Raw genomic sequence first — 14,505 nt, 5'->3', positions numbered from 1 at the left:
TATAGTGATTAATGTGTCTTGGGGGCAATTTAAGATAGACGGTACTTCCAGCTCCCTGCTGACCAGACTCCATATCACACATTATAACTGCCGTGGTAAGAGCTCCCACCCTCTGTCCTCACGCATTTCCACCCCCCCCCCCCCCCCCGCCACAGCACGAGCAGCTGCCACCCAGGGGCCATTACCCAGGAGAGAATCTCCATCTGCCACGTTGGCAGCCAATTTGAGCACAGGAGGATGGGAGCGGAGTGTACCACGTGGAGCGGAGTGTACCACGTGGAGCGGAGTGTACCACGTGGAGCGGAGTGTACCACATGGAGCGGAGTGTACCACATGGAGCGGAGTGTACCACATGGAGCAGAGTGTACCACATGGAGCAGAGTGTACCACATGGAGCGGAGTGTACCACATGGAGCGGAGCGTACCACATGGAGCAGAGTGTACCACGTGGAGCGGAGTGTACCACATGGAGCGGAGTGTACCACATGGAGCAGAGTGTACCACATGGAGCAGAGTGTACCACATGGAGCGGAGTGTACCACATGGAGCGGAGTGTAGCACGTGAAGCGGAGTGTACCACATGGAGCGGAGTATACCACATGGAGCGGAGTGTACCACATGGAGCGGAGTGTACCACATGGAGCAGAGTGTACCACATGGAGCAGAGTGTACCACATGGAGCAGAGTGTACCAAATGGAGCAGAGTGTACCAAATGGAATGGAATGTACCAAATGGAGATTCCTCAATGGAACAACGACTGGTTTTACAGCTCCTGCACCCGTAGCGTTTGGGACTCCTCCAAATGGCTATGCACTCGCAGGAATGTCGCTGACATCCCCCCCTGAATCTCACGACTGAGATATCGCTGTCGGTGACTGCTCTCTCCTTGGGCAACACCGTGACCTCCTGGGCCCGTTCCTCACAGGGGTGAGGACTGGGATATCTGGAACTCCGCGCCCCCCTTCTTGGCCCTTTCCTGCTTATTTAGACTATTCCCTCCTGCGGGGACAGAGAGAGGGTTTTGTGAGCCACACGGTTGATGGATCAGGGGGGTCTATAGCAGGTGGCATGTGTAGGCACCGCACCTGGACATGAAGGGGCTGTGCTGGTGGGTGCCGGGCGGTGCAGAGGAACAAGCACGAAGATCAGATGTGGGGAGGGTGTGAGGTGTCAGCCAGTGATGTGTGGGGGCCGGCGGTTGGGAATTTGAGGGGTGACAGGTGGGCTTGATGCCAGGCGGGAGGTGGTAACTTACCCTTGCAGCTCGCTGGAGGGCGTTGGTCTTCTGCCAACATTGACGCTGGTCATGCTGCCCACACTGCCAGCCCCTCCCACTGCCTCCCAGGCGGCATTGCTGACCCTGCTGCTGGTCCTCCTGCCCACACTGCCAGCCCCTCCCACTGCCTCCCAGGCGGCATTGCTGACCCTGCTGCTGGTCATGCTGCCCACACTGCCAGCCCCTCCCACTGCCTCCCAGGCGGCATTGCTGACCCTGCTGCTGGTCATGCTGCCAACACTGACAGCCCCTCCCACTGCCTCCCAGGCGGCATTGCTGACCCTGCTGCTGGTCCTCTGACCCCCTCGGGGGGGATAGGATATCCCGTCTCACATCTCCGGTGTCGGGAAGCCTGGCCGGGTCGGTATCCCCAAAGCAAGGAGCAGGTCTGCGCACTGCCGTGTTTGTGTGCTGACTGGGAGTGAGAGGGAGGGAGTGAGAGGGAGGGAGTGAGAGGGAGGGAGTGAGTGGTGGGGGGGTGAGTGGTGAGGGGGTGAGTGGTGGGGGGAGTGAGTGGTGGGGGAGTGAGTGGTGGGGGGAGTGAGTGGTGGGGGAAGTGAGTGGTGGGGGAAGTGAGTGGTGAGGGAGTGAGTGGTGAGGGAGTGAGTGGGTGAGGGAGTGAGTGGTGATGGAGTGAGTGGTGAGGGAGTGAGTGGTGAGGGAGTGAGTGGTGAGGGAGCGACGGGGAGGGAGTGAGGGTGAGGGAGCGAGGGGAGGGTGTGAGTGGTGAGGGAGTGAGTGGTGAGGGAGCAAGGGGTGAGGGAGTGAGTGGTGAGGGAGCAAGGGGAGGGTGTGAGTGGTGAGGGAGCGAGGGGGAGGCTGTGAGTGGTGAGGGAGTGAGTGGTGAGGGAGTGAGTGGTGAGGGAGTGAGTGGTGGGGGAGTGAGTGGTGAGGGAGTGAGTGGTGAGGGAGTGAGTGGTGAGGGAGTGAGTGGTGAGGGAGTGAGTGGTGAGGGAGTGAGTGGTGAGGGAGTGAGTGGGTGGGGGAGTGAGTGGTGAGGGAGTGAGTGGTGAGGAGTGAGTGGTGAGGGAGTGAGTGGTGGGGGAGTGTGTGATGGGGGAGTGAGTGGTGAGGGAGTGAGTGGTGAGGGAGTGAGTGGTGAGGGAGTGAGTGGTGAGGGGGTGAGTGGTGAGGGGGTGAGTGGTGAGGGGGTGAGTGGTGAGGGAGTGAGTGGTGAGGGAGTGAGTGGTGAGGGAGTGAGTGGTGAGGGAGTGAGTGGTGAGGGAGTGAGTGGTGAGGGAGTGAGTGGTGAGGGAGTGAGTGGTGAGGGAGTGAGTGGTGGGGGAGTGAGTGGTGAGGGAGTGAGTGGTGAGGGAGTGAGTGGTGAGGGAGTGAGTGGTGAGGGAGTGAGTGGTGGGGGAGTGTGTGATGGGGGAGTGAGTGGTGAGGGAGTGAGTGGTGAGGGAGCGAGTGGTGAGGGAGTGTTTAAAGGCTGCTCCTCCTTGTTAGCGCCAAGACGCTGAGGTGAGAGTCGGGCGAATCAGACGGTGAGAATCTCGAGGGGGCTCATTATCGTCAGTAATTGGTGTTGAATACGGTCCGCGATCTCGCCCACGCGACAGTAGAGAGACACCTGCCAAACGCACCCAAAATGCACCAATGAATCGCGCCCATAGTTAATTAATGAGTTTGATTTTGATAAGGTTGAGAAAGTGGTGGATGAAATCCAATGTCTGCGTGGACGATGTGTTGCCTTTTGGCTAAAATAAATACCAGCAGCGTTGTACCGTGAATGGAAGGAACTGCACCCAGGAGCGATTGAGGAGCAAGTTGTCAGGACATCAAAGGCAGCACCTCAGGGTGTAAGGCCATGAAACAAGCTAAATAAATTCTGGGTTCTATCACAGAGGCACAGAATATAAACCCACGGCATATTGAAGAACTGATATAAAACCTTAACAAGAGCTCTTGTGTCTCTCTCTCGTCTTGCTCATCGTTTTCTTTCTTGGGGATACATGGTAACACAGTGGTTAGCACTGTGGCTTCACATCGCCAGGGTCCCAGGTTCGATTCCCCGCTGGGTCACTATCTGTGCGGAGTCTGCACGTCCTCCCCATGTGTGCGTGGGTTTCCTCCAGGTGATCCAGTTTCCTCCCACAAGTCCAGACTAGAGTAGTGGGCCCACACGATAGGAATGATGCTAAGGTTTTAGAGATGGTACAGAGCAGATTAACTCCAATACAGTCGGGTCTGAGCAAACAGCTGAGAGAGACGCAGACCATTCCCAGTCACCGAGGGAGCTGGAGTGAGGGGCCATTGACACAAGATTAAATGTAAAATAGAGGGGAGCAAAATACCTCCTATAACTTCATAACACCCCGTTTGAAATTTCTCCTGTCTATTGTTCCAAATATTTTACTTTTAATCTTGTATCTCTTAACCGGCAAAACAGATAATTGTCCCATTTAATCAAATCACCCTATAATTGTTATTTCGTACTGACCCAGCCTTCCTGTCCCGTGTAGACCCGCTACCAGCCAGTTATAGTACTGAGCTATTGCCTCTGTCTGTCACTGGGGTTAGTGAATGCAGAAAGTGGCCAGTTTGGTCATTGTCACTGTGATCTCACCCACCTTCCACATCAGAGAGAATAATCAGCAGGTCAGCCCTCATCTCCACAGCCAGCCTGGCTGCGAGGCTGTCGTTGTCCTTGACACTGATCACCTGCTAGAACACAAAGCTGAGAATGAAGGACCCGCTCTGCAAAGTAAACCAAGCTGAAGTGTAGACAGACCAGCTCAATGCAAAAGGGAAACAGCCCCAAGATTGTTCATCATTTCCCACCGTTCAATACACAGCCGCCCCCCCCCCCCCCCCCTCAAAGCCGGCTCTCCTACCCACATCATTTTACTATGATGTGGAGATGCCAGCGTTGGACTGGGATGAGCACAGTAAAGAGTCTTATAACACCTGGTTAAAGTCCAACAGGTTTGTTTCAAACACGAGCTTTCGGAGCGCAGCTCCTTCCTAACAACCAGGTTAAAGTCCAACTGGTGTAACACAGGCATCTCCACATCATGGCTCCTATTATTCAGACTAATTTGCTTCTGTCCCTTTTATTCGGTGAGCTGTAACGTTTCTCATTAGCCTGGGTGTGGCACTGTTTTGTTATGCTAAAGAAGCTATATAAATGCAAGGAGTAGTTGTTGTTTTTTGATCTCAGCCTAATGTTGAGAATTCTCAGGCTCCACTTACCCCCTGAAGGTCACTGTTTGGTTCAGGAGGGGGAACCACTGCATCATTGGTGTTAATAATTGGCACAATGTTCATTCGGAGAAGTTCATGAAGAGTACTGCTCAGATTCCTCCTCTTCTGCTCATCGTGAAAATCTAAATTTGTGACCAGAATCTGGGAATAAGCGGCAAAACATGAATGTTTATTTAATTTTCTCAAATTCAAACCTAGTAATTTGGAAGCAGCAAATCCAAATTGCGAAGCATTATTGAAGCCCTCATTATGTGTGGTCTAACAGTTTTAGCACAAAAACAGTTTCAGGATATACAGGGAGAGAGAGAGCGGCAGACCTGAGCAGCACAGATGCTGTATTGTGTGAACATCGCTTCATACAGAGCCATCAGCCCACTCTGACCAGCCGCAGCACAGGCACGAGCTTCCAGCACAGGAACTGTCTGTAAAGTTAAAATAAAACCTTTCACGCACACAAGACACAGAAATTAACACGGAATGGGCTGTTTGACCTATACATTCCCTACAAATGGAGCATCTTAAGCCCTATCATAGAATCCCAGAATCCCTACAGCGCAGAAAGAGGCCATTCGGCCCATTGAGTCTGCACTAACCCTCTGAAAGAGCACCTTATCCAGGTCCATTCTCCTGCTCCATCCCTGCAACCCCACCTCACCTTTTTGGTGAGGGGAAATTTAGCGTGGCCAGTCCACCTAACCTGCACATCTTTGGACTGTGGGAGGAAACCGGAGCACCCGGAGGAAACTCACGCAGACACGGGGAGGACGTGCAGACGCCGCACAGACAGTGACCCAAGCCGGGAATCGAACCTGGGACCCTGGCGCTGTAAGGCAACTGTTCTAACCGCCATGCCGCTCCACTGTGCCGCCCCACTGTGCCGCCCCACTGTGCCACCCCACTGTGCCACTGTGCCGCCCCACTGTGCCACCCCACTGTGCTGTCCCACTGTGCCACCGTGCTGCCCCACTGTGCCGCCCCACAGTGCCACCCCACCGTGCCGCCCCACCGTGCCACCCCACCGTGCCGCCCCACCGTGCCGCCCCACCGTGCCGCCCCACCGTGCCGCCCCACTGTGCCGCCCCACAGTGCCACCCCACCGTGCCGCCCCACTGTGCCACCCCACTGTGCCACCCCACTGTGCCGCCCCACTGTGCCACCCCACTGTGCCACTGTGCCACCCCACTGTGCCACCCCACCGTGCCACCCCACTGTGCCACCCCACTGTGCCGCCCCACTGTGCCATCGTTCTGCAAAATATCTTTGCCTTTGAGTTCACTTTCCTACAGTCACTGACCTATCTGTGCTTTGCCTGCTTCTGTCAATTGTTCCAATTATGCATTCCACAATTTCAGACTCCATGTGTAAACAAAAATATCCTGGGCGGGATTCTCCGATATCGCAATCGCCGATTGGGCGGACAATTGACTCCGCCGCCCAAGCCGGGGTTGGCGCCGGTCTGAGGCCGGTCAGCCAGGCTCTGCCCCCGCTGAAATGGCAAATTGCATCGCGTGCCGTTGCAATGCCATCGGCCGGCCCTCCCGAGATGCTCCGCCCCCGATGGGCCGAATTCCCCATGGTGCAGGATACGTGTAGCCTCAGCGGTCTGGATGGTGTGTTGGGTCCACACATGGCTGGCACCATGTTGTACGGCGTGACCGCCGCAGATCATCGGCGTGTGCATTCGTGGCCATGGATCCAGCCATTCTCTGGCTGGTTTTGCCGCGGGAACTGGGAGTTTCACTCGGCGCCGCTGTTAGCTTCTCACCGGTACCGGAATCGGTGAAGGGTCGGCACCGATGTTTGAGTTGCAAACCTCCCGCAAATTCTCCGTTCGAGCCGCACTTAGCCGCTGAAACGGAGAATCCAGACCCAGAATCGCCTTTGAATCTCTCGCATGTCCCCTACATTCTTCAATCAGTTGTCTGTTTCTGTTACATTTCCCGTCCCCGAACAAACACAGTTATACACAGGCCAATTCTGCTAAACACGGGACAGGCCTGAGGCGCCCCCTCCTGTTCCAAATGTTCCTCAGTGTCGGTCAAATCACTGCAAGAACCTGCATTCATATAGCACCTTCAATACAGAAAACAACAGCCGGGATTCTCCGATCCTGTGGCCACGTTTTGAAACCGGCATCAAAAGCGGCCTCAGCCACTCCGGCATCAACAGGCCTCCAGACCCAGCTATTCACCCCTTCCTCGGGGGCTAGTACGGCGCCGAAGTGGTGTCCACTGCGCCAGCGCTCGAAACCCAGCACGCCACGGCCGGCATGTGTCCGTGCATGCACGGGGGTTTCCGTCTCCGTCCCAGTCCCCGGGCAATATGGTGGATCCCGACGGGGGCCCTGCGCGGAGGAACATAGATCCCCACAACGGAACTAACCCGCCCGCCGATCGGTAACCCCTGATCGCGGGCCAGGCCTCCGTGGAGTTCCCACCCCCCCCCCCCCCCCCTCCAGGACAGCCCCCGCAGCCAGAACTCTGAGATCCCGCCGTGTGGGACCATACGTTACCCACGCCGACGGGACTCGGCCGAACCCGGTGGGCACTTGGCCCATCGAGGGGGGGGGGGGGGGGGGGTGCTTTCAACGGCCCCCGACCAGCGCGGCAGCGATCCCGCAGGCGCCCGAGAATCAACGGGCAGCATCGGTACGGGCCGCATCCCCCCCCCACACCCCGATTCTCCGACCCAGCGCAGAATCGGAGAATCCCGGCCAACATCTATCATGAAAGATATGGGAGTTGAGACAAAGGAGTTACTAAGACGGGAAACCAACGTTTTTGAACAAAGAACTGACTTTTAAGGAGGTTGTAAAAGATGGAGGGAGAGGTTCAGGAAACATTCTGCAGGGTTGAGCCTATTGACCCGGGGCTGGATTCTCCGTTTGGGAGATTAGAAGTGTTTCCGATGGGGAGGGCTCCGAGCTGCAGCGGGATTCTCCTTTCCTGCAGCCGGCCAGTGGGATTTCCCATTGTGGCCAATCCACGCCGTCGGGAATCGGCGGGTATGGGTGCGATGCCGGGGAAGCGGAGGATTGTGCCAATGGAGAATCCGCTGTAAGTGTTCCCGCTGGAACTGAATCAGGAGCAATCGCATTGCCACTGGGGGCGCTGATATTCAGACGGGCAAATGGGCCAACGCTCTGCCCACCCGAATCCAGAGCAATTAGCATTCCCTCTGCTGTTGGATTGGCCAGAATTCCCATCAAAGAGCCAGAGAGAGCCGGCCCAACTGGGGGGAGGGGGGAGGTCGTATTACCCACTCACCCCCACCCACTCACCCCCACCCACTCACTCACCCCCACCCACTCACTCACCCCCACCCACTCACTCACCCCCACCCACTCACTCACCCCCACCCACACACCCACTCACCCCCACCCACTCACCCCCACCCACTCACCCCCCACCCCCACACACACTCACCCCCACACACACTCACCCCCACACACACACCCACTCACCCCCACCCACACACCCACTCACCCCCACCCCCACCCACACTCACCCCCACACACACTCACCCCCCACCCCCACCCACTCACCCCCACCCCCACCCACTCACTCACCCCCACCCACACACTCACTCACCCCCACCCACCCACTCACCCCCACCCACCTACTCACCCCCACCCACACACCCACTCACCCCCACCCCCACCCACTCACCCCCACCCCCACCCCCACACTCACCCCCACCCCCACCCACACACTCACCCCCACCCCCACCCACTTATCCCCACACACTCACCCCCACCCACCCACTCACCCCCACCCACTCACCCCCAACCACACCCACTCACCCCCACCCCCACACACCCACCCCCACACACTCACCCCCACCCACCCACTCACCCCCACCCACCCACTCACCCCCACCCACCCACTCACCCCCACCCACACACTCACTCACCCCCACCCACCCACTCACCCCACCCACCTACTCACCCCCACCCACACACCCACTCACCCCCACCCACTCACCCCCACACACCCACCCCCACCCACTCACCCCCACCCCCACCCACACACTCACCCCCAACCACCCCCACTCACCCCCACCCACACTCACCCCCACCCCCACACACCCACCCCCACCCCCACACACACTCACCCCCACCCACCCACTCACCCCCACCCACTCACCCCCAACCCACCCACACACTCACCCCCAACCACACCCACTCACCCCCACCCACACTCACCCCCCACCCCCACACACCCACCCCCACACCCCCACCCCCACACACACTCACCCCCACCCACCCACTCACCCCCACCCACTCACCCCCACCCACACCCACTCACCCCCACCCCCACCCACTCACCCCCACCCCCACTCACTCACCCCCACCCCCACTCACTCACCCCCACCCACTCACCTGGAGAAAGCGGCCAATTGGAAATGTCTCGCATTCCACATTCCTTCCCCACCCCCCACCCCCACCTTGGGTCTCTCTGTGCAGAGTCTGCACGTTCTCCCTGTGTCTGCGTGGGTTTCCTCCGGGTGCTCCGGTTTCCTCCCACAAGTCCCTAAAGACGTGCTGTTAGGTGAATTGGACATTCTGAATTCTCCCTCTGTGTACCCGAACAGGCACCGGAATGTGGCGACTAGGGGCTTTTCACAGTAACTTCACTGCAGTGTTAATATAAGCCAATACTAAAGATTATTATTCCTTCAATATTCTGTTCATTTTTCTTGAAATTCTGTCCTCGGCTGGGAGAAAAAAAATCAAAGTTAAACCGTCAGAGAGAATTCAACATGGCCACATCTCAAACTGCTTTTAGATGTTAATCTCCTGCCAGCTCACCATGTCTTTCAGCTGGTTTTGTCCAGAGTGCAGCGCTTGTCGGACGCTCTGGGAAAGCAGGATCTCATGGCGAAGACGTTGTTTGCCAAAAGCCACAGCTCCACTCGTTACAATCATCATCTCCCGACCTTGGTTCTGGAGGACAGACACCTTTAGGAGAAACAACAAGCAAGTTCCAAACTACTGATTCTTGAATAACAATTTATCAAACAACATCGCACCTGGACTCACAAACAACATCTAAGGTGCTGCACAGGAAGGTTAAACAGTCATTTACTGTACGGAAGGAGACCATTCGGCCCATCGAGTCCATATCACACAGCAGCCCAATTAGTTTCTCTTTGCTGTTTAATCTCAGCCTCCCGACACATTCATGTCTTTAAAATTCCCACCCAGCTTCCTTTTCAAATCATTAGCCGTTTCCATTTCGATCACCTTCGTGGACAGTGACATCCAGGTCATTACTGCTCACTCGAGACCCCCCTTCACCCCACCTCATCAGGACAGGGTAACCCCCCCCGAGCTAAACCCCGGGCGTCGCCAAACCGGCACCCTGGCAGTGCCCCTGCCAGCTAAGGTGACACTGCCAGGGCACCCCAGGGTGGCAGCAGGAGAGCCAGGGTACCACCCTGCCCAGAGCCTGATCACCCCCTGGCCTGGGAGGACCCCCCCCCCCGGCCTGGGAGGGCCCCCGCCTCCCCTGCCCTGGGAGGACCCCCCCCCCCCGGGCCTGGGAGGGCCCCCCCGGCCTAGGAGGACCCCCCCCTGCCCTGGGAGGACCCCCCCCCCCCGGGGCCTGGGAGGGCCCCCCTGGCCTGGGAGGACCCCCCCTGCCCTGGGAGGACCCCCCCCTGCCCTGGGAGGACCCCCCCCCCCTGCCCTGGGAGGACCCCCCCCTGGCCTGGGAGGACCCCCCCCAGCCCTGGGAGGACCCCCCCTGCCCTGGGAGGACCCCCCCCCCCCTGCCATGGGAGGAAGAACCCCCCCCCCCCCCCCCTCCCAAGGTGCTGTTACGCCTGGTCCAGGTTTGTGTTGACCTGTACTAGACGCCCTGCGAGCTCACCCTGGTGTGGCCGCTTGTTCCAGGGCGTTGGGAGCATCGTCACTGATATATTTCATTAAGCATAATTGCTCATTTAAATATGTAAATCTGGACCACACCCAGTGAGACATTGCCAATCTCACGATAGGCTCCAACAAGATTTAATGGCCTCGCCACATCACCAAGCCAGGCACGATGATGCCTCGATTGCGCCCATAAACGCATACAGTACTACAGCACAGAAAAGACCCATCGGTCCATCGTGTCTGCGCCAGTCAAAAACAACCACCTAACTGCTGTAATCCCATTTCCCAGTCCGTGGCCCATAGCCGTGTCTGCCCTGGGATCGCAGGCACACATCTAAATACTTTGTCAATGTTCTGAGGGTCTCTGCCTCCCCCACCCTTTCAAGCAGCGAGTTCCAGACTCCCACCACCCTCTGGGTGAAAGGTTTTCCCTCACACCCCCTCTAAACCTCCTGCTCCTTACCATAAATCTATGCCCCCTGGCCATTGATCCCTTCACCAAGGGGAAAGGTTTCTTCCTGCCTACTCTATCTATGCCCCTCATCATTTTATACACCTCAGTCATGTCCCCCCTCAGCCTCCTCTGCTCCAAGGAAAACAATCCCAGTCTATCCAATCTCTCTTCATAACTAACACTCTCCAGCCCAGGCAACATCTTGGTAAATCCCCTCTGCTCCCTTTCCAGTGGCTATCACATGGCCTAACCAACATTTTATAAGAGATTTTCCTTCTCAATCTTATTAAAATCTGTCACAATCTTGTTCACATCACATCTCCTTTGCTCCGTTAAGAAAACAAAATTGTGACTGAGACAAAGGCAATGAGAAGGCGAGTGGCTGAAAGCTCAGTCATAGGGTCAGGGTTCAAGGAGGGTCTGAAAGGGAAAGTGAGAGGTGGAGTCTGTTCAACCAAAATCATTCTGCAGCAATTATTACCACCATCTAATCCTCCGGGCAATATTTCCATATCGGTCCTCAATCATCTCCTAACCTTGGGAATTAGCAAAAGCTTATCGACCAAGGTTTAAAAAGTTATTCTCTTGCAGCACATTCCTAATGGAACAGAATTTGCCAGCCTCTGATCTCACCTGCTCGACAATGGAAGCCAGACGGCCAAGAGCCAGGCCACACTCATCACCTCGGGTCACCACAGCACTGCCAAGCTTCACCACAATGCGCTTGGCATGTTTCAGCTCACCACGATGGGCGTATGGTTTCCCTGGAGTGCGCCTTAGAGGAATAGTGAGAAATGGAACGTTGCTCCAACAGCGGGTAAATGGTTTATCTGACACTGATCCATAAATTGGCCAATCTAGAGAAAAGAGAAAGACAAATTCACAACCTCATCTGGAAACAGTAACCGAGGAACAAATAAAATCTTCAGGGAACACCTTTATGTGAAGAACGTTATGATCTGGTCATGGTTCATTCCTTTAAATGTAACATCAGAACTACTGTCGAAAAATGAATTTTTACAACTAAACAGAAGAAATAATGGAAACCAAATCACGCACAGAGGCCAGGTTCAAACTTTGATGTTCCAAAGCTTTTAACATAGAACATAGAACGATACAGCGCAGTACAGGCCCTTCGGCCCTCGATGTTGCACCGACATGGAAAAAAAAACTAAAGGCCATCTAACCTACACTATGCCCTTATCATCCATATGCTTATCCAATAAATTTTTAAATGCCCTCAATGTTGGCGAGTTCACTACTGTTGCAGGTAGGGCATTCCACGGCCTCACCACTCTTTGCGTAAAAAACCCACCTCTGACCTCTGTCCTATATCTATTACCCCTCAATTTAAGGCTATGTCCCCTCGTGCTAGCCACCTCCATCCGCGGGAGAAGGCTCTCGCTGTCCACCCTATCTAACCCTCTGATCATTTTGTATGCCTCTATTAAGTCACCTCTTAACCTTCTTCTCTCTAACGAAAACAACCTCAAGTCCATCAGCCTTTCCTCATAAGATTTTCCCTCCATACCAGGCAACATCCTGGTAAATCTCCTCTGCACCCGTTCCAAAGCTTCCACGTCCTTCCTATAATGAGGCGACCAGAACTGTACGCAATACTCCAAATGCGGCCGTACCAGAGTTTGGTACAGCTGCATCATGACCTCATGGCTCCGGAACTCAATCCCTCTACCAATAAAGGCCAACACACCATAGGCCTTCTTCACAACCCTATCAACCTGGGTGGCAACTTTCAGGGATCTATGTACATGGACACCGAGATCCCTCTGCTCATCCACACTACCAAGAATTTTACCATTAGCCAAATATTCCGCATTCCTGTTATTCTTTCCAAAGTGAATCACCTCACACTTCTCCACATTAAACTCCATTTGCCACCTCTCAGCCCAGCTCTGCAGCTTATCTATGTCCCTCTTTAACCTGCAACATCCTTCCGCACTGTCTACAACTCCACCGACTTTAGTGTCGTCTGCAAATTTACTCACCCATCCTTCTGCGCCCTCCTCTAGGTCATTTATAAAAATGACAAACAGCAACGGCCCCAGAACAGATCCTTGTGGTACGCCACTCGTAACTGAACTCCATTCTGAACATTTCCCATCAACTACCACTCTCTGTCTTCTTTCAACTAGCCAATTTCTGATCCACATCTCTAAATCACCCTCAATCCCCAGCCTCCGTATTTTCTGCAATAGCCGACCGTGGGGAACCTTATCAAACGCTTTACTGAAATCCATATACACCACATCAACTGCTCTACCCTCGTCTACCTGTTCAGTCACCTTCTCAAAGAACTCGATAAGGTTTGTGAGGCATGACCTACCCTTCACAAAACCATGCTGACTATCCCTAATCATATTATTCCTATCTAGATGATTATAAATCGTATCTTTTATAATCCTCTCCAAGACTTTACCCACCACAGACGTTAGGCTCACCGGCCTATAGTTACCTGGGTTATCTCTACTCCCCTTCTTGAACAAAGGGACCACATTTGCTATCCTCCAGTCCTCTGGCACTATTCCTGTAGCCAATGATGACCTAAAAATCAAAGCCAAAGGCTCAGCAATCTCTTCCCTGGCTTCCCAGAGAATCCTAGGATAAATCCCATCTGGCCCCGGGGACTTATCTATTTTCACCTTGTCCAGAATTGCCAACACTTCTTCCCTACACACCTCAATGCCATCTATTCTAATAGCCTGGGTCTCAGCATTCTCCTCCACAATATTATCTTTTTCTTGAGTGAATACTGACGAAAAGTATTCATTTAGTATCTCGCTTATCTCCTCAGCCTCCACACACAACTTCCCACCACTGTCCTTGACTGGCCCTACTCTTACCCTAGTCATTCTTTTATTCCTGACATACCTATAGAAAGCTTTTGGGTTTTCCTTGATCCTACCTGCCAAAGACTTCTCATGTCCCCTCCTTGCTCGTCTCAGCTCTCTCTTTAGATCCTTCCTCGCTTCCTTGTAACTATCAAGCGCCCCAACTGAAACTTCACGCCTCATCTTCACATAGGCCTCCTTCTTCCTCTTAACAAGAGATTCCACTTCTTTGGTAAACCACGGTTCCCTCGCTCGACCCCTTCCTCCCTGCCTGACTGGTACGTACTTATCAAGAACATGCAATAGCTGTTCCTTGAACAAGCTCCACATATCCAGTGTGCCCAACCCTTGCAGCCTACTTCTCCAACCAACACATCCTAAGTCATGTCTAATGGCATCATAATTGCCCTTCCCCCAGCTATAACTCTTGCTCTGCGGGGTATACTTATCCCTTTCCATCACTAACGTAAAGGTCACCGAATTGTGGTCACTGTCTCCAAAGTGTTCACCTACCTCCAGATCTAACACCTGGCCTGGTTCATTACCCAAAACCAAATCCAAAGTGGCCTCGCCTCTTGTTGGCCTGTCAACATATTGTGTCAGAAAACCCTCCTGCACACATTGTACAAAGAACGACCCATCCAATGTACTCGAACTATATCTTTTCCAGTCAATATTAGGAAAGTTAAAGTCTCCCATAACAACTACCCTGTTACTTTCGCTCTTTTCCAGAATCATCTTCGCCATCCTTTCCTCTACATCTCTAGAACTATTAGGTGGCCTATAGAAAACTCCCAACAGGGTGACCTCTCCTTTCCTGTTTCTAACCTCAGCCCATAC

The 14,505-nt window shown here is 54.6% G+C and overlaps 1 protein-coding gene across 2 annotated transcripts in view; it reads right to left on the bottom strand.

Moving 5' to 3' along the window:
- aldh18a1 (aldehyde dehydrogenase 18 family, member A1) overlaps nucleotides 1–14,505 on the bottom strand; it is a 67,324-nt gene that overhangs the window by 32,721 nt on the left and 20,098 nt on the right. The window contains exons 3-7 of one of the 2 annotated variants that reach the window (XM_038822115.1): nucleotides 11,450–11,673; nucleotides 9,295–9,444; nucleotides 4,802–4,906; nucleotides 4,473–4,625; nucleotides 3,851–3,944 (exon numbers count right to left, since the gene is read on the bottom strand). In XM_038822115.1, coding sequence (XP_038678043.1) covers nucleotides 3,851–3,944; nucleotides 4,473–4,625; nucleotides 4,802–4,906; nucleotides 9,295–9,444; nucleotides 11,450–11,673 — 726 coding nt within the window. The remainder of the gene's footprint in view (nucleotides 1–3,850; nucleotides 3,945–4,472; nucleotides 4,626–4,801; nucleotides 4,907–9,294; nucleotides 9,445–11,449; nucleotides 11,674–14,505) is intronic. The other variant, XM_038822116.1, reaches the window with a different exon arrangement.

Source organism: Scyliorhinus canicula, chromosome 16 (assembly GCF_902713615.1).
Source record: "Scyliorhinus canicula chromosome 16, sScyCan1.1, whole genome shotgun sequence".
Lineage (NCBI taxonomy): Eukaryota > Metazoa > Chordata > Chondrichthyes > Carcharhiniformes > Scyliorhinidae > Scyliorhinus > Scyliorhinus canicula.
Note: the sequence above shows the minus strand (reverse complement) of the source record. Positions and strands in the feature narration are given on the sequence as shown.